Source organism: Poromitra crassiceps, assembly GCF_964638095.1.
Source record: "Poromitra crassiceps genome assembly, chromosome: 27".
In the NCBI taxonomy this organism is placed as follows: domain Eukaryota; kingdom Metazoa; phylum Chordata; class Actinopteri; order Beryciformes; family Melamphaidae; genus Poromitra; species Poromitra crassiceps.
Window position 1 is genome coordinate 2,888,446 of NC_139650.1, and position 19,714 is coordinate 2,908,159.

At 41.8% G+C, this 19,714-nt stretch overlaps 2 protein-coding genes across 2 annotated transcripts; both read left to right on the forward strand.

The window, feature by feature from the left end:
* Positions 1–273: 273 nt before the first annotated feature.
* suox (sulfite oxidase) lies at positions 274–9,111 on the forward strand. The gene is made up of 5 exons (XM_083661701.1): positions 274–374; positions 3,054–3,124; positions 4,455–4,629; positions 5,186–5,443; positions 6,684–9,111. The coding sequence occupies exons 2-5, from the start codon at positions 3,066–3,068 to the stop codon at positions 7,914–7,916; spliced, it is 1,725 nt and encodes a 574-aa protein (XP_083517827.1). The 5' UTR covers positions 274–374; positions 3,054–3,065; the 3' UTR covers positions 7,917–9,111.
* Positions 9,112–13,252: 4,141 nt separating this feature from the next.
* mmp19 (matrix metallopeptidase 19) lies at positions 13,253–19,629 on the forward strand. Its single transcript, XM_083661688.1, has 9 exons — positions 13,253–13,565; positions 13,818–13,903; positions 14,073–14,203; positions 15,129–15,338; positions 15,659–15,904; positions 16,684–16,818; positions 17,076–17,240; positions 17,376–17,503; positions 18,714–19,629. The coding sequence occupies exons 1-9, from the start codon at positions 13,467–13,469 to the stop codon at positions 18,942–18,944; spliced, it is 1,431 nt and encodes a 476-aa protein (XP_083517814.1). The 5' UTR covers positions 13,253–13,466; the 3' UTR covers positions 18,945–19,629.
* The last annotated feature ends 85 nt before the right edge of the window (positions 19,630–19,714 follow it).

Here is a 19,714-nt window from a genome sequence, read left to right on the forward strand (position 1 = left end):
ATTCTGGCCTGAAAACACCTTGAGCCAATGGGACAACAGCGCAGAAGCATGACAGCCTTGATGACGGCCAATCAGAGGCAGTGTAGGGAAGGCGTTGCTTGTTAGGCGTTGCTAAGAAATGTCGTGCTGTCATTATGCAGATCTTATCGATGCAAGTTCTTTGGATAAACTCCGGTTGAACTGGTGGGCCGAGGTAAAGGAAGCAGCAGTGGCAAGAAATTCTGGTCAACAAACAGCATCCTCGGCTCTTTACCAGTTGCCCTGAAGGCCTCTTCATCCATGTGGTCAGTCAACACATTACAAGCTGCGTCACTGTGTGAAGAAGATACGTGAAGAGCATCTCTGTATAATCAAGCGTGGGACACAAGTTAGAAGTGAGTAGCGAGTTTGCTTTCATTTGGCTGCAGAAACAGAACCCAACGTTAAACCGATGTAGCGTTATGTTCATACAGTCTCTGAACGGAAAATCAGCCGGCCTATTGGAAACAAACCATCGACTCTCCGCAGATGGTCAGGCTAACCATGTTAGCTGGCTGCTGTCAGCTTTAGCTCAAGCCACATTACTACTTTCAGCTTCACGACATGTCATAAAACTGAAATGTATGCCTGCAATATAGCCTGGCTACACACACACACACACACTGTCCATTAATTGCATGTTGTAACTCAATGCTGCCACGTTACAGTCAGATGTTGAACAACAGACAAAAATAAATAGTGTCACTTGCTTTTTGTAATAAAGTTAGCTAGCGTTTTGACCAGTGGTTTTGAAAGTGAGTGAGCTCTATGGCTATCCAATACTAATTCAATGTACATACATATTCTGTAAAACATATAAATGCTTATATTAACTCAAAACATTAACTCTAAATTCAAGTGTTACAAATGTGGGTTGTTGCACTGTTTCCTAACTGAGAAATCTGCTCACTGGCTGACTTGTGTAAAAAACATGTCTTCTTCTGAAAGGTACAATTGTATTCGTTCCAGTTGGGCCATCATTGGTCTCACATTTCATTCTAACTGGCATTTAAACGGTTTTTAAAAGCCTCAATTGTAACTTGATGAAGCAGACACTGTATTACAAAGTGGCACTAAAAGGTTTGTGGAGGAGAAATGAGTCTCATCACATCGATTTAACTGTGGTAGTATATTAATTAGCATACCCTCAGTGAGTTTTTCTAAAAACGACTTAAAACTGGTGTAAATACCATGGTCAATAAAAGTGAGTTTCTCCACGTTATCTGTAGTTTTATGAGAAGTTGATTGTCAAAGCTGTCATCTAATCATCTCCCATTCAACAGTCATACACAGCATTTTGCAGCTGACATATTTCAGATTTATTTTCTGCTGTTCTTACTTACTAGAAAAGCATGTACTTCCATTCAATTTAGCCGTGAAGCTGGAACATACTGTTATGGTGTTTTTAACCTTACGAGAATATCTTACATCACAGATTTAAATAACATGAGGACTGATGTAGCGGTTAGCTTTGACAAGTGATCAAGGCTCCTGTTATGCCCAAAGATGTTCTACTGGGCTTGGAAGACACTTTTGTCCATGCCTTTACTTCAGGCCGGAGTTTTATTTACACTCATAACTTAATTTCTCTACTGTCACCATTACAATACATTGTTTATGGAAGAAAACAAAACCCTGTCTATCAAGATTTGTCCACTAGATTATAATCTTTCTGCACCGAACTTTCCCTGGTTATTTAATTGTACACCCGATAAACTTGAAGTGTTTGGAGTACCATTAAAAGACAAACTATTTATATATTATATACTATTTCAGTGGTCAGGAAAGAGTCAACAGAAGCTACCATTCTCTGCACTGAAGCGACCCGCCCCTCTCTCTGTTCACTTCACACCCCTTGCGCTGGTTGGCTTGTTTTGAGTATAGTAACTGCTGGTTGGTCAGATGAGTAGGAGTAGGTGGGATTTAAACATCCAACTGGTCCTTCTAACAGGAACATGTGTTGACAGTGACGTGAGAAAAGTAACAGATAATGGTAAGTTTGACTTGTGCTGAAAGAGCTGTATCTTGTGATGGGGAACACGTCATGCTGCTAAAATATGACTGCAGTTAGTTTTTACTAGCTATCCCAGGTTTCACTCGGTGTGTACTAACATGAAGTTACTGGAGGCTTTAATAACAGGCATAGGTTTAGGAAACGGACGCTGAAACCCAGTGACCTCTTTACACGTGGGCTGGTGTTCTAGACAAACACTGATAAACTCCCCATTCCCCACTCTGGATCATGGACAACCCAGGGTTAAGTTGACCCATGGATTGTTTGGCAAAAGAAAACCTTTGTCAATGTGAGTGATTGAATCAGAGTCCTCGTGAGTCCCGGGTGCTAGCTTTGGTAGAATTGTTGCTGAAACTACTCACTCCCCAGTAAGTAAGCATTTGTCACCTTGAAGAGACCCTATCTGGGTCTCTGGACTCTATCTGGACCCAGATACATCTGGACTCTATCTGGACCCAGATATATCTGGACTCTATCTGGGCCCAGATATATCTGGACTCTATCTGGACCCAGATATATCTCTGGCTCCAGATAGAGTCTCTTCAAGGTGACAAATGCTTACTGTCAATTATTGAGAGACACTCCCACAAGAGACTGATTGTCCTACACATGTGAATACATACACAATGTGTCCTACACATGTGAATACATACACAATGTGTCCTACACATGTGAATACATACACATGTGAATACATACACAATGTGTCCTACACATGAATAGATACACAATGTGTCCTACACATGTGAATACATACACAATGTGTCCTACACATGTGAATACATACACAATGTGCGGGATCTTCTTCCATCAAGAAGACCATTGTGTCATATCAAATCAAATCGATGGGAGGCATGCCAATTGTTCAAATAGAAATCTAAGCTGTTTTTTTGTGTACTGGTGCTATTCTGAATTTGCAGAATGGGTTCAATAAAGTGCTATCTTATCTTAACTTATCATATCTTATCTTATCTTATATCACAGTCAGATGATTTTCTTTTTCACTTTTATTTCTTCCCAGATCATCAATGCAATGCTGCTTCTCAAACACTGCCAAAGCCTGACTAGAGTTGGCCCTCTCAAGACTCAAAGGTATGGTAACAAAATGGGGTCATAAAAAGCATTTTCGGACAGCTTACTTTCTTTTGAGTTTTTTTTTTTTTTACAACTTTATAAGTTTATAAGTCTAAACGTTTTATATACCTGACTTCTGCTTTGTCCTATCACTGCCATACAAGGAGATGAATTTACTCCAGTCTGAGCCGCACCTAGCCAAAGGTCTCAATTTAGTAAAGGTTAGTGTGGCGTTCAGATGTACTGTGACAGAAGACCATGTCAATTGAACACAGTCAGGCAGTCATGCTCTGATTCACAGGCCGTTCCCCCCCACTTCAGTTTCACTGTTCAGGTTGATCATTAGCTCGCCGGAGGAAAGACAACCATTTGCTTCCTTATCTGGGAGCTTCTGTAATACACTTTGTGCCAACACCGTTTTGTAGATATGCTATCAAGAAGATGTAAAGCAGTGAGAAAGCTTAGCGCTATTAGGCAGAGATAATGAAGGAAGAGTGTAAGTGGCAACCTGCAGCGAACAGAAGGAATTGGGGAAAACAATCTAGTTGGAAGGGTTTATTTTCCTGGCCCTAAAAGTGAATGACCAGCTGACTGGCCACAGATTATGCATTAACCAGTGAATGACGCGTTGTAAGTCAAACTATAAACGCCACAGACAGCAGAGCAGACTATATGGTTTGCTCAGAACATTATTTTATTCAGAGACAAGTTGTTCACAAACATGTTGAGGCCTATTCCCAATGTGTGGGCACCTTTAGTTTATTCTAAAATGTGCTCTAGTTAGTTTGGTTCCTTTTTGGATTGGACTTTTGTTTGGATACAAATTGAACTTAAAGTCAGTATAACTTCTGGAAGTATGACCCATATAGAGCCTGAGACTTGTAATATGACTTGTAGAAGTATGACCCATATAGAGCCTGAGACTTGTAATATGACTTGTAGAAGTATGACCCATATAGAGCCTGAGACTTGTAATATGACTTGTAGAAGTTGTTTCAGTGGCAGACGTTGAATCTGTTACAGGATTTTCTGACCTCTGACAGATAATTTACTCTGGTATTTTTACTACATGGTTGACTCGAGTGTATGTATATGAGTTTTCCAAGGGTGTCAATACTTATGTAGTAGAATTGTGTTCGGTAGAGGCCACTCATTACTTAGATTTTCATCTTGAATAAATAATGGTTATGCAGTCGATGGTCTTTGTAAGGACAGACTGAACTTTTTTTTACGATTTTCTTTATTGTATCTTTTATGTGCAGATCACACCCTTGTTTATCTGCTCTTTGCACAGTTTCACTCCAGCCCTTATTTGCTGTCCAGTTCAATTTCCATTTTTCAAACGTAGGCAGCTGCGAGTGGCGCCGTGTGCAGTTCGTCTCTGGACCAGCAGCAGCAGCAGTGAGGACCGGAGATCCCGGGAATCGTACCAGCGTGCCCACAGTCCCACCTGGAAACATGTGCTGGCCGGGCTGCTGGCAGGAACGGGGGCTGTGTTGGCTTACGGCCTCCACCACAGCAAGGTTAGATCATCATTCATGACAATCCTGTCATTCTAGTGTTTGATTTGCATTAGTTCACTCACAACTATAATTCTAATAATGAAAAGTAGACGGACCTTTTCTCCCCCCCCCCCCCCCCCCCCCCGGTTCTTGAAATAAAATGCCATTTCAAAAAAGCTAGGGACGTGTAATATGCCATGACATATATTTTGACAAATGGCCATTGTTCTAGAGCTTAGTTTCTCATAAATTAATTCATTTAATATCACACCGGTGTTAACCGTTAGAAGTAGATCAAATGTTGATTCAGTATACAAAAAGCAGAATTGAGACGCATAAATTATTATATATATTATATAGACTCATAATTATAATTATGATCATAAAATAATCAGAATTACCATTTACAATTATGCAATATTTACATTCAGGGGATAATCATTTTCTCTTCTGGGAAGAAGATGGATTGACTTTTTGGGTGTAAACTGCTGGAATACTGGTTCCTCGTTGAAATGTCTCATAAATGCCTTTTTGATTGACCACCAAGTCGATTGGACCTCTCCTCCCTCCTGTGCAGGCTGAGCAGGCGGCCACCGTAGGCAAGGTCTCCTCTGTTCCCATCTTCAGCCAGGAAGAAGTCACCAAGCACCGCTCGCTGGAAGATGGCGTGTGGGTCACCTACAAGGGCAGCGTCTACGACATTACGCAGTTTGTGGCCATGCACCCTGGTGGGGATAAAATCCTGCTGGCGGCAGGCGGGGCCCTGGAACCGTTCTGGGCGCTGTACGCTGTCCACAGCCAGGAGCATGTGCTGGACATCCTCGCAGAATACAAGGTGGGCTAACTGTTGGTTATCAGTGCTGCTGGGTAACGCAAAAAGAGACTTGTTTGTGTCAGATTGAAAAGTTACGATTTTTTTCCAGAAGCGTTTTTACTAAGAAACTTTTTTTTTTTATGTGTATGTCACTGACACACCCCCCAAAAAAATTATGGATTTCTTTGAATGAACTAGAAAATGAAGAAAAGCTGTCGCGTGCCGGCTGATTTCCTGTCATTCACACAGACAGTACAAGTTTCATCACAGCAGGACACGGTCACTCTACATCACACTTATTGTATATAATGTAAATATGTAAATATCAGTTGATTTGCTTTATGCACCTTTGATCACTGTCCTTGTTTGTTGTTTGAGCTTCTATACATACCTTTTCTTTTTCCCTTGTAAGTACATTGAGAGCACCGTATACCGGAGTCAAATTCCTTGTATGTCTACATACTTGGCCAATAAAGCTGATTCTGATCCAACACACTGCGGAAATGAGAATCGGACAGACTAACGAACACTAAAGCGCAAGATTCTGACAACACTAAGCATCTATTTAATACATCCAAATCTGTATCCACCAAACAATGTTTGCCATAACGTATTTTGAAATGATAGTAGAAATATTGCACACTTCACGTCCTCATTTCTAGCATGCCTGTAGTATAGAGATTGTGAAGTCATTATCTGGTGTCTGATGATTAGCTAGTTTTACCTCAGATCAGCAGGAATTTTATCCCATCATCCAGAACAAGCATGTCAGTGATATTCTCCTTTCTTCATTTTGGTCACCAAAGATAGATATGACATGAGTGCTGTTTTCAAAACTGGATGGAAGAAAAAGGGAAGTTAGTGAATTAAGAAGAACCATCAACGGTAGATTGAATACTGGCACTCCCTCAAGTGGCGAGGGAGAGGCATGTTAGGTTGAAGATTTTGTTCAGCAGCTTCACGTCCCTGCCAGCAACACAACATAACTGACAGCAGGCAGTGAGAGAAAAGAAGACCTTGCTTACAGAGTAGGAAGTTGAAGAGCATTATGTGCTTGCTTACACAGTAGGAAGTTTGCATTGGTATGTGCAGCAAGACATATGCATCTGATTACATTTTTGGCCATTTGAGGGATGAGAGAAAAGTCTCTGGGCTATCTGAAAAGTCTGTGGGCTATCTGAAAATGCGTGGTGGTTTGTGGCTTTGTGTTTGTCCCATATGACCCAGTGAATTTGTATTGTGTGTTTGTGGTTAACACAAGGTTGGCGAGCTGAGTGCCGAGGACCAGAAGAAGCAGCGGGCCATCAAAACATCTGACCCCTACTCGTCCGACCCCGAGCGCCACCCCGTGCTGCGCATCAACAACCTCAAGCCCTTCAACGCCGAGCCGCCCCCTGAACTCCTCTCCGACAGCTACATCACCCCCTCCGCCATCTTCTTCAAAAGGAACCACTTGCCAGTGCCGCACGTGGACCCGGCCTCATATCAGCTGCAGGTGGAAGGGCTGCCTGGAGGGGCGCTGACGCTCTCTTTAGAAGACTTGAAGACACGCTTCCCCAAGCACACGGTCACCGCCACGCTGCAGTGTGCAGGTAACCGGCGCTCGGAGATGAATCAGATCAAGCAGGTGAAAGGCCTCAACTGGGGCATCGCCGCGATCAGTAACGCCACCTGGAGCGGCGCGCGGCTGAGGGACGTGCTGCTGGCGGCCGGCTACGGGCCCGACGCGGCCCGCTCGGCTCGCCACGTGCAGTTCGAAGGGCTGGACAGGGACGCGACGGGGACCACCTACGGGGCGTCCATCCCGTTGAACAAGGCGGTGAGCGAGGAAGGCGACGTGCTGCTGGCTTACGAGATGAACGGCGAGGATCTCCCCGCCGACCACGGCTACCCCGTCCGAGTCGTGGTGCCGGGGACGGTGGGCGCGCGCAACGTGAAGTGGCTGGGCAAGATCGTAGTCAGCGCCGAGGAGAGCAGCAGCCACTGGCAGCAGAACGATTACAAGGGCTTCTCCCCCGGCACGGACTGGGACACGGTGGACTTCAAGTCTGCCCCGGCCATCCAGGAGCTGCCCGTCCAGTCGGCCATCACCCAGCCGGCGGACGGCGCGGCGGTGGATCGCAGCGCCGGCGAGGTGACGGTGAAGGGCTACGCCTGGAGCGGCGGCGGGCGGGAGGTGGTGCGCGTGGACGTCTCTCTGGACGGAGGACGGACGTGGCAGGTGGCCGAGCTGAAGAGCGGCGAGAAGGGACAAGCGCCCGCCGCCCCCTCGCCCCCGCCGGGACGGGCCTGGGCCTGGAAGCTGTGGGAGCTCACGGCCCCCCTGCCTCCCGAGGCTCCAGAGCTGGAGATCGTCTGCAAGGCGGTGGACAGCAGCTACAACATGCAGCCCGACTCGGTCGCGCCCATCTGGAACCTGCGGGGTGTGCTGAGCAACGCTTGGCACAGGGTGAAGGTTAAGATCAAAGAGGATGAAGAAGAGGAGGAGGAATAGACTCAAAGCCCTTATGTGACGCTGAAGAGAAAAAGACCCTTTTTAATGCAAAGAGCAAAGACAGCACATTTAGATGCATCATGACATTTACATTACGTCGTTGGCAGGTATGCTTTTATCCAAAGTGACACACAATATCACGATTTGTCAACAGTAGAGAAATCAACGATGCAACGGTCTATGACAGCCAAGACTTTTTGAAGGAATACAACACACAGTATTTTGAGAAGGAATAAGTAATTAGTTGGATTTATTATTTTTTATTGTTGTTGTTTTTGTTGTTTTTTGTCTCGTCTGACAAATACATACACAGCCTTATAATATTGATACACTCATGTTGTCTGTGAAACTATCTCAGCAAAACAACCAAGATGAAGCAACCAGGTGAGTGGAAGCAGGTCAATAACTGCTTGAGCTCAGACCCAAACATTATTTGCCAGTCTGTCTATTGGTCATTCATTTATAGCACTTATAATAAGTGATCAATTGTTTAATGATGTCTCACAAAAGTATATATATATATTTTTATAAATTATGTCATGAAATTTCTGAAATATAATGGCATTTTGAGAGGTGTATTCAAGCCATTATATTTCATCAGGAATATAGGGCACAGGAATTTTCCAAAAGGAACGCTATTTTATAATGATTTCTTATAAGGACTTTTAATAATAACTTTTAATCTATTTGATAGATTTGATGAGCTCATTCATATACATTACAGTTGGAGGGTTTGTTTTGTTTAATTAAACATGGATACTTTTCCATAGAGAGGACAACCAGAACCTGAGGCCACTATCGACTAGGATTGAGAATATTATTTGTTTATATGAAACTTGTTTATGTGCTCTGCTTATAAATTACTGTAGCTCTGTAACTAAGATAAATGTAAAAAGCGATTTTTATTTTTATTTTGCAAGAATTTGACACAATTAAGTCAGATGCAGCTGACGCAGCTGATGCAGCTTATTGCTATTATATTAATGCTGTTGTGGAAAGCAGAATATTTACCTGTTTTAGAACTTTACTGAACACTGACTGAACAGACAATTGCATTAATGTTCAGAAATACAACATTTGAACTGAAGTCATTGATATGCTCACTCGTTCACATTAAATCATTCAAGTCACATTGATATGAATTCAATAAAGGTTGAGGCGTGTAGGTTGGCTGTTGAAGTTGATCAATAAAAAGCTCTCATACTTGATGCACTCATTCTGCTGATCAATAGCAAGCTAATCCACTAACAACGACATTGTTTAGAAATAGGATGTTGCATTGTTGTTTTGTTCAGAGAATAAATTGCTTAAATTATTCAGTTGTTGCTTTGAACCAGAACGGAAGTGTTGGTCAGCTTCAACAGCTTTCTCTACACTATAATCCCTGAGCTAAGAGACACCACCCTGAAGACACAGCATGCATTAAACGTTTTGTGTGTACAGAAAAAATAGTTTAAGGCATATGCCATAAATAGATAAATGACATGCATTTATACATGTTATTTATGGCATATTCTTTAAAATATGAATTCTTAAGCTTTGCTTTGAGTGCATGTTGGTCTTGACTCAGTTTTTCCACTCTGTTAATAATACACTGACTATGATTATGACTCTATTGCCAGTTAACCTACTAATCATCAGGTCAGACTTGACTCTTCTTCATGGAAACTTTTCGGCAAAACCGGTGCAGTACGCTGGTGCACAGGCCCAGTCACAGTCAAAAAGAGAAAACTGAAGTCGGTTCTGCTGAATTTCAGTTTCACCTTCCTAAGCTGTCAAAAATATCTCTGGATTCAATGATTTGCTGTAGATGTTCTTTTGAAACATCTTGGTCTCATTTAATGAATAACACAATATTTTTGGCCATTTTTCCATGCCAAAGAATATATAGAAATCAATTTTCAACTGGAACCGATTTATCCAGTAAAAAAAAAAAAAAGTCAGTTCAGTTACATCGTGGTACTAAACATTACATTTTTCTTCTATAGACAGACGGTATATCCAAATTCATCTGTCAAACTATATTGTCATGGCTCTGGTACCAAATGCATAATTGTGGTTTTAATTACTGTCATATTACTTGCTCATGCATGTGACCTCTGGTTACATGTATCTTGCATCCATATATATTAATTATGTGGCCTAATTGTTTCTACAGGTTTTTATTTACGTTCACTTGTGTTATTTTCTCCTACTGTATCCTGTGCCTTTTGCTGCAGGTACAGTCATGAATGGAGCCTTAGAAAATGGGATGAGGTCAGATTCACCCAAACAGTGTGCAGCAGTTTTCCAGCAAAAATAGGTATATTTGGCTGCAATATCTGGTCACCCTTTTTTCTTACTTTTTAGAAATGAAGGTAATGAAAGCTTGGTAGCTTCTTCTGCTCTTCCTGGCAAGTAAGGAGGTTTACAAGCTGTTAGGGAAGTCAACAGGAGGGAGGGAGACAGGAAATGAAGGTGGATGTTAGCAGTCATGAGAGAGAGTGTAAGACAGGATGGAAAAAAACTCATAGGAAATATCCAAAATAAAACAAAAAGCAATGTAGACAAATATATAATCTGCAGACTGCAGTAATCACAATAAAATACTTCACAGGCTGACTGAAAGAAATCAGAATCATCAATTGTTTTTCCCACATTGTTAGTCTGTGACTGGACCTAAAAATCCTATGTACAGTATCAAAGTCCATATAAAGCATGCAACTGCCTGATGAAATGCTGTGAATTGGGACTATGATGTACTCGTGCATTGCAAAAGACAGAAATAGAGACGTTCACTGTATGACACTATGTTGCACTAGTTTCTGTGCAAGGTTAAGGTTTATTTATTTCATATCTCAAGGGGAGGGAGCTGCCGGGAAACTGTTATAAATCTGTGCATCCTTCCTTTTGCTCTGTCTCTGCTCTGACTCATAAATGACTACATTTTTAATAAGCAGAAGTGCGTTGAACAGATAAAGAAAACATGTTCCAAGTGATTTGTTTTGTTATTACACGGATACAAAATTCATGACGCTGGTATGAGTACACCGATCTCTGCTTTGGACTACTCACCGAGTCTTGGGATAGGACAGAAACGTCAGCAAAGACAATGACGAACATCCACCGACTTCAAAGCTCTGCTTTTATAAATATTTGTAAATTATTTGTTGGACCGGATGTTATTCATGCTTAGATCATCTACTGCTGCTTATATTTCTGCTGTGTGTGTGTGAGATAGTTATCAGATATCAGAATCAAAAGGTCACCGTCAGCTTTTGGGGTTTAGCTTTAAAATTCACCCAAAAAGAACTTCACCCAAAAAAGGATGTGCCTGTGTCCATGTGTCTCCTCCTTTTTCTGTTCCTTTCTTTCCAAGAAGTGTTGATGATGATGATGAGGATGCTGATGCTGATGCTGTCACCACGATTACACATAGCCTACACTAGATACAGCTGACTCGTAGTTGTATTGCTTCGTCAAGTCAGTCAATGTATAACATTCTAGCACATGGGTGGTACATGCAAACTAGTGCACTACATTTTAAGCTCCTCTTGTTATTTGGTTACTTGCCAGTGTGGTAAGTTGGTGCACAGTAAAGAATTTGCCGTGTGTGCAGCTGCGATGTAGACGGAGGCAGATTCGCTCAGTTTGAGCTTCCATGGCAACTCGGTCTCTGATTCATGGATAGTTATTTGGACATAAGAATTTCTCACAAAAACTTGAACATATGGGGAAATGTGGGCAGTGGTGGTGGTGGTTGGGGGGGGGGCATCCGGGAATTGACACTATACTATAGCAACAAATGCACATTTTGGTTATGGTTGGTAATTTTGCTTACCAGACAGTTTAGCGGGTTATCAACTGGGCTATTTCTTATTACAACATTAATCGTCCTGATAAAATACTGTAGACGAGGTGCCTCTTAAATTTTGGATGTTGGATAAAAAGCGGTTTTCTGGTGAGGATTGAAGTCCTGCTCATGGTATACTAAGTCAAGCATTTATTCAAACTCTTATATGTTGTCTTCAGGTTTTAGCCTGTGTGAGGTGGCTGGGCCTGTTTGAGGCCAGCCCAGCACCCACCAACCCTGCCAACAGTCTGGGCATCTTGAGACCAGCTGTGACCAGGTAATGCTGCGGTAACAGAAACAAAAAACAAAAAAACTCAACACTCCCAACTGAAGGGGAAAAAAGGTCTGCGAATGAATGTGAGAGCAATAATGATAGTGATAGTGATACTGACAGGACAATAACTGACCATTAACTATAAATTAGTTCCCCCTCACTCATTTCTCAATTAACTATCTAATGTTTGTCTACTCTATGCCACTGAGTAGGAGTTACTCAAGAACCAATAACTATTCTCCTGCAATGGTCAGTTCCACTAATTAACACATTTTTAAATTAATTCAATGAACTAATGATTAGCTACTCATTAGTTCCCCTCACTCAATTAAGTAGCTAATGGGTAACACTTTCTATGAAGGGCATGCCTGTAATGTAGGCCTATTATGAACACATTTATAAGACATAATGCATTTATAAGGCTTTATAAAACTATAGATGTTTATAATAATGCATTTATAAGGCTTTATAAAACTATAGATGTTTATAATAATGCATTGGCAACTTTGAACAATGTGTATAAAGTATTATAATAAGTTCAGCAATCGGCATTCATAAGGCTTTATACCTCCATGCCAAAGTGACAACAGTCTTTGAAAGAATAATCTTTTTTCTTTTACACTTTACTTGCAGCCAGCAAATACTGCTCATAAGTCACAAGTCATCATAACTGTCACTTAAAGCTCACAAAGTCGTGCTATAACATAGCCTATTATTGATGTTTATTATAATACATTATGTCCACCACTTTATAATACTATCCTACTTAATAAACCTTGTTATAAGTTGCCATGCATGATTATAAACATTGATAGAATTGTATGCATTATAATTTCTTATGAATGTGCTCATAATGCATAGACATGACCATCATAGAAAGTGTTACCGTCAGTTCCACTAATGAACTCATTTCTCACATAACTAATAATAAACCAATGAATAACTAGCCTACTGTAATGATTGATTAGCTATACTCATGAACTGACCATTAACTATAATAGTTAGTTCCTCATTCGTTCTTCATAGTTCCCTAGTAGCCTAACTAGGCCACTCAACATTGTGTGTAGTAGCTAGGCTACAGTGTTACTCACTCTGTTCAGAGGTTTACACATGAAAAGAAAAAAATGTGACAGGTCTGGACAGGTCTGTAAAAAGCCTGTAGCGTTGCAGCCTGTGGTCGGGGAAGACCAGGCCCTACTGGAGCAACGGTCTCTCTGCAGATGTTGATATATTATGCGCTCATCTGGCTGCTCTGTGAACCTCATTCCTCAGACGTGGGTCATCGTGGCCGCAAGGAGGATGACTCACTCATCCGCTAGTTTGAGTTTAAAGTGCCGCAGCGCACGGTAGAGACGGACACAGTCTGCGTGGCCTCTGCTGAGGACTTTGTGTTGGAGGTTTTTAGCGGACATTTGCTTCGGAAACTGTCGGTGCACGCGTGGAGATGGACTGCTGCACTGTGCCGCTGGCGCTGCTGATGGCGCTCACAGTCTGCGCGTTTTCCGCAGTGGTGCAGCAATGGACGGAGTTAAATGAAGCGCAGGTAAAATTAAAGTTTTCTCTGTTTGGTTTGAAAACACACACACACACACACACACACATTCATTAGATACATGCCTGTTTTTCCTTTTTACAGCCTATTCTATTTGCATATATGTCTAATGATATGATAGGCTATACGCCTAATATTGGCTATATAAATTAGTTTTGTAGGCTAGTAGTCCATTCCTGTCTGTTGTTCACCCCAAAAGGTCTCATAGCATGGTATGACTGATTTACTTTCTACATTTTACAGGCTTATCTAAGGAAGTATGGCTACTTGAGTAACCACGGTGACACTCTAGATGCATCTTACCTGGAGGAGGTTATTGAAGCTCTTAGGTAAAGTACAATCGTCCCTCTCAAGTGCTGAAAATGAGGTTATATGTCATTATATTATTATATTATATTATTATAGTGTTGGAGTGAAGCAGCAGTCAGTCCAGACTCCAGACTCCATGCTCGAGTCTTTGTATTTGTGCAGATGTTTGATCTCTTCTGTTGCCCCCAGGGTGTTCCAGAGGGTGAGTGATCTGCCTCTCACTGGAGAACTAGATGAAGCCACCCTGCAGGTGATGAGGCAGCCCCGCTGTGGCCTGGAGGACCCCTTCAACCAGAAACTTCACAAATACAGAGTCCTGGGTGAGAAGCTGTTTTGTATAGTGTGAAGTGTGAAGATTAGTGGCTGTAACATTTATTTAATTGTATTAACTTCAGTAAAAATAATTGCATGTAAGAATGCCCGAATAGTCCCAGAATAAAGTCAGAATTCCCAGAATCTGACTTTTTCCTTATAAGTTGACTTTGAAATCAGAATTTTGAGATGAATCTCAGAACTCAATACATTTTTCACATGATGTTACCCTAATCCTCTTTCGTAGCTACATGTACACCTATTGCCAGCAATAATGTTTGTGTCCCTATTCAGACTGATAGAGGGGTGCAAGTTTCTACTGAAATAGTTCGATTTTTAGAAGAGCAGCTTTACAAGACTGTCAGCAATTAGTAATAATTGTTTTTTTTCTCTTTAATAATTTTGTTTATTTTACAATCAGAACAATTTAACTACACTGTAACATTATGTCCTGTAGTACGTAACTCTACACAAGTTGGCAATATTAAATTCATTATCATTTGCCATTGCAGTCTGTTATGGAAAATGTAAGAATGCCATGTTTTTTGGAAGCCATTTATCACAATAGTAGTTGGATCTCAAAAGGCATACATTCCCATCACCTACAGTAGTTTATACTCCACCTCGCCACTATCCAATCAGCTTTTGACTGTGGAAGGACCTAATGGTTGAAGTATGGTAACTCTATCTCAACCTGTCCCCTTTGAAATAACATTGAAGAGCCATCGTCATCAAATTTGGGCAGACTTATGGAATAATCTCCTGGGCTGTATGAGCATTAGAGGTCTGTGCCAAAACCTATATGATCAATAAACAGCGGGCTACTTGCTGTGGACTTGAAGTCTGTGTTCCTCTTGAGAACTGGAATGCATTGGTTCTGTAAAACTGTGAATGTGCTAGGTACCTGTAGACATTTTGTGGTCTCTCTTAAAGGTTACTGGCGCAAGCGGACTCTAACCTACCGCATCTACAACTACACACCAGACATGGATAAGTCAGTAACGCAGAGGGCCGTCCGCTCCGCCTTCAAGTACTGGAGCGATGTGACTCCACTGAGCTTCAGAGAGGTGGAGTACGGCAGAGCAGACATAAAGATCTCCTTCCATAAGAAAGATGGCTGCTCTGTCCCATTCGATGGACGTGGTGAGTTTGGTCTTTCCCTACTGTCCCGGTCGTTGGTCCACCCCCTCTCCCGATCTGGGGAGAGTTGTAAACTAGCGCCACCGGCTTCCCACCCGCAGACACGGCCAATTGTGTCTGTGGGAACGTCTGACCAAGCCGGAAGTACCGCTGCCGTGAATTGGACCCAGGTCTCTGCGGTGGTAGACAAGCTTTTTATCTCTACACTACCCAGATAGATGCCCGAATGTTTTTTGTCCTACTGTCCTCTACTGGGCCTAATGCCATTGACCCCTGGAATAGGCCTACTAACTCAATCTCTATATTATTTGTATCCCCTGCAGGTCATGTACTAGCCCATGCTGAGCCACCAGATTCGGGTATTGTCCATTTTGATGATGATGAGTACTGGACCGAGGGAGTGTACTATGGCACTAATCTGCGTATTATAGCTGCCCATGAAATAGGCCACGCCCTGGGCTTAGGTCACTCTCAGTACAGCAGCGCTCTGATGGCGCCGACCTACACCGGTTACCGTGCCAACTTCAGGCTGCATTGGGATGATGTGCAGGGCATCCAGGCATTATATGGTGAGTCACAGCACGCAACTGTCCAATCGATATTCACGGTGTAGAAATATTTTTGGAATTTTCATGCGTCGGTACTCATGATTGGAGCTGGGACTTTGTAGGTGCTTCTACCCTGAACTTCTTGTTGGCAGTGGCATTGTCATTTCTAAAGACACCAAAGAGGTTATATGTTCTATGAAGAGACAGAAAGGTATTATAGGTTATGGGAATTATTGTAGTCATGTTTCTACGATGTAAAGTCAATAAGGAATGTATATACAGTATGTGTGTGTGTGTGTGTGTGTGTGTGTGTGTGTGTGTGTGTGTGTGTGTGTGTGTGTATATGTATATATATATATATATATATATATATATATATATATATATATATATATATATATATATATATATAATATTAAGATTGATGATTATTGATGGGCCCACTTGTTGAAGTCTGCCCCACCAGTCGTGAAGTTTATCATTTTAATATGAACGATTCCCATCTTTCATACCCAGAGCCCAGAGCCTTTGAGTTTACGCTTTCAATGGTAAAACATTTGATACACCACTCCTTTTTTTATTCCTTGATTTTGACCATACATTGTACATTTGTATGATTGTCACATTTCCAGGCAGCCACCCCAGCCAAAACACTTTTGCTTTTTAACTTTCCATATTGCTCCTTATATTCTGATAATTAATTTGTGACAACCGGGAATAACAACATTATTACTGTTATTTTCACATGTCAACTTACAGATATATATATATTTTTTTTGCCTAATTTACTTGTTTTCTAGGTGAACGTAAGCCCAGCAACTCAGTGGATTCAACACAGCCCCCTACAGCCTACAGCCCCCTTCCCACAGTCAGCAGCTCTGCTACTGGGAACATCCCAGACCCCTGCACTGCCACCCTGGATGCCATTATGTTGGGTAAGTTATAAATATACACATACACTCTTATTTATTAGGGGAAAGGAGATACTTTATAAAATAAAATAAATCATATAAATACACTGGGATTGATTAGGCTATGTTTATATCCGTACATGTACAAACATGCTCCAGAATTATTTGTGTGCATCAACATGTCAATGTTTGGTATACAATCATACAATGACTTTGACTTTAAAGTAATGTAGAGTACTGTCAACAAGGTGTCAATAAATACTCGTTGAACTCTTTCTCAGGTCCGTGGAGGAAAACCTTTGCTTTCAGTGGTGATTACGTGTGGACGATCTCGGATCTGGGACACAGTGCTCCAATAAGGATTGACAGGCTGTGGAAGAGCCTGCCTGGACACCTGAACGCAGCTGTGTACTCTCAGAGAACCAACAAGACATACTTTTTCAAAGGTCCAAACATTGTTATTCTTAGACTAATCGAGTGTACTTCTGTTATGTCTGCTGTAATGACCAGCTGTCATTTAGTCCAGAACTTGTGTCACTGTGTTCTTTGAGCTTCACTCAACACTGTTTCTGGTCACACAGGCAATAAGGTGTGGAAGTACAACAGTTTCAGACTGGAGTATGGGTACCCCAAAGCGGTGAAACGGATCCCCGGTAACATTGACGCAGCCTTGTACCTGGAGAGGAACAAGAAGCTGGTCTTTATCAAGGTACAGTAGATCAACACAAGGGGTTGGGGGGATATTATTTGAATATTTCTGTTTCGTTTGTCACACCTATAACCTACGGTAACATTACCATTCGGTTCAATGAGATGATTATTTAGCAGGATTCTGCATACATGAACCCTATCGTGATACATATCGATATTGAGAAAAATCGTTATGATTATCATGATTATCTTGATTTCAACAATATCGCCCAGCCCTACCTAAACCCATCTAAAAGTTGCTTTTGTTGCCTAAACCCAACCCGTTATTTTATTTGCCTAAAGTTTAGGCAAATAAAATAACCAACATCTAAGACCAGACCATCAAAACCAGATATGGTCTTAGATGTTGGATAATATTACAATATGAGACTAGATATGGTCTTAGATGTTGGATAATATTACAATATGAGACTAGATATGGTCTTAGATGTTGGATATGGTAATATGGTGATACTAGACTAGATATGGTCTTAGATGTGTTGGATATGGTAATATGGTGATATGAGGCTAGATATGGTCTTAGATGTTGGATGATAATACTACAATATGAGACTACAGACTATAGATATGGTTTTAGATGTTGGATATGGTAATGGTGATACTAGACTAGATAGGGTCTTAGATGTTGGATATGGTGATATGAGACTAGATAATGGTCTTAGATGTTGGATATGGTATGGTGATATGAGACTAGATATGGTCTTAGATATGATTTCCCATCTCTGGTCGTAGTTCAAAACTGACTGAGGCTTGAACCCACGACCCTCAAAACTGACAGAGGCTCAAACCCATGAGCTCAATACTGCTGGGCAGTAATCCAACTCTCTGAGCCACTGGGTCACACTTCTTAAAACAGGTTTTCTCAGAGCTTTTCAATCTTTCGTGTGGGTGTTCACTTTCAAAAGTCTCTGCCTGAGACCCCACAACCTCAAAACTGTCACGCAGCTGTCAAACTCTGCGAGCCACTGAGTCTCACAAGGTCAAGTAATTTCTGTCAGAGCTTTTCAGTCGTCACTTGAGAAGTTCTTCAAAGTCCAAGCTTTCACTGAGGCTCAAAATATGGTCTGACAGAGAAGTATACAGTAGAAATTTGAGTCTGGAAAAGTATGGAATTTTGAAATGGAAAATGTGTAGGAACCCTGACAGTCATAATTACCACGCTGACTTATAACTTATAATAATCTACCGTTTTTGTTCCATCTCTGCAGGGTTCAGATCACTGGCAGTGGGACGAGCTGAAGTACAACGCCTTAAGCAGTTACCCCAAACCGCTCTCGCTGCTCTTCAGCGGTGTGCCACCCAGTCCCGACGCAGCCTTCACCTGGACCAACGGCAAGGTGTTCTTCTTCAAGGGAGACCAGTACTGGCGCGTCAACAAGCAGCTGAGCGTGGACAGAGGCTACCCGCTCAGCACCAGGGAGCGCTGGATGCGGTGCTAGCGGGGAAACAATAGGGGGCAGCAGGTACCCAAAAAAAGTCCAAAGCAATGATAGCACATGAACCAGTCAACCTCAGCTGGAGCTCTGTGTGGGAGTGCTGACAACACATGTGGTGCAGACTTCACTCGGGCACAAACAAAATCATGCGTTCTTGTCTCCACTTTAAATGCAATTTGAGGAGAGTTGTCAGTGAATGATTGAGTTGTGCTTTATCACCTACTGTACAGTGGAAAAAGTAGAGTGGGATTTGAATTTTCCACCGGATCTGACGACCGCAAGCCACTGCTACACTCCAAAAGCAGGCTGATTTTGTGATGTTTAGTTGTGTTTGTGTGACTGCAAGAATTGTGTAAGTTTTTATATTATGATCTCACTCAGAGAGAGATACCATGGGAGGCCTTCTCTCTCTCTCCGACCAGATGTGCAGGGTTATTTACTCCTCACAGTGAGATGATGTTGATAGTGTCTGATGTTCTTTTAGTGTTGTGTAAACCAGTCATGAATGTAATGTGCTTAGTTTTCTCATGCCTTGTGTTCAGTCCTTTTTAACATTTATGATACTGTTACTGAACGTCAGAAATTCGATTACCTCATGACTCACACTGGTCTGTGAGAAATCATGTGACTCATCCTTGACCTGATTTTCGTACACGTGACGATATTTCCATTTTGTGCTATTAAACAAAGCGGACATGATGTCGGCAGTAAAGTCTTGATTGATTGATGCGTGCTCTCACCAGGCTCGCGGATCACCACCAAACATAAAGGCC

Bases quoted from the DNA above. Each gene is read 5' to 3' on its own strand.
- suox (XM_083661701.1), top strand. From the start codon at position 3,066: ATGCTGCTTCTCAAACACTGCCAAAGCCTGACTAGAGTTGGCCCTCTC. The intron at 4,630-5,185 runs GTTAGATCATCA...CCTCCTGTGCAG, and splicing joins ACGGCCTCCACCACAGCAAG to GCTGAGCAGGCGGCCACCGT. The intron at 5,444-6,683 runs GTGGGCTAACTG...GGTTAACACAAG, and splicing joins ACATCCTCGCAGAATACAAG to GTTGGCGAGCTGAGTGCCGA.
- mmp19 (XM_083661688.1), top strand. From the start codon at position 13,467: ATGGACTGCTGCACTGTGCCGCTGGCGCTGCTGATGGCGCTCACAGTC. The intron at 15,339-15,658 runs GTGAGTTTGGTC...TATCCCCTGCAG, and splicing joins TGTCCCATTCGATGGACGTG to GTCATGTACTAGCCCATGCT. The intron at 16,819-17,075 runs GTAAGTTATAAA...ACTCTTTCTCAG, and splicing joins CCTGGATGCCATTATGTTGG to GTCCGTGGAGGAAAACCTTT.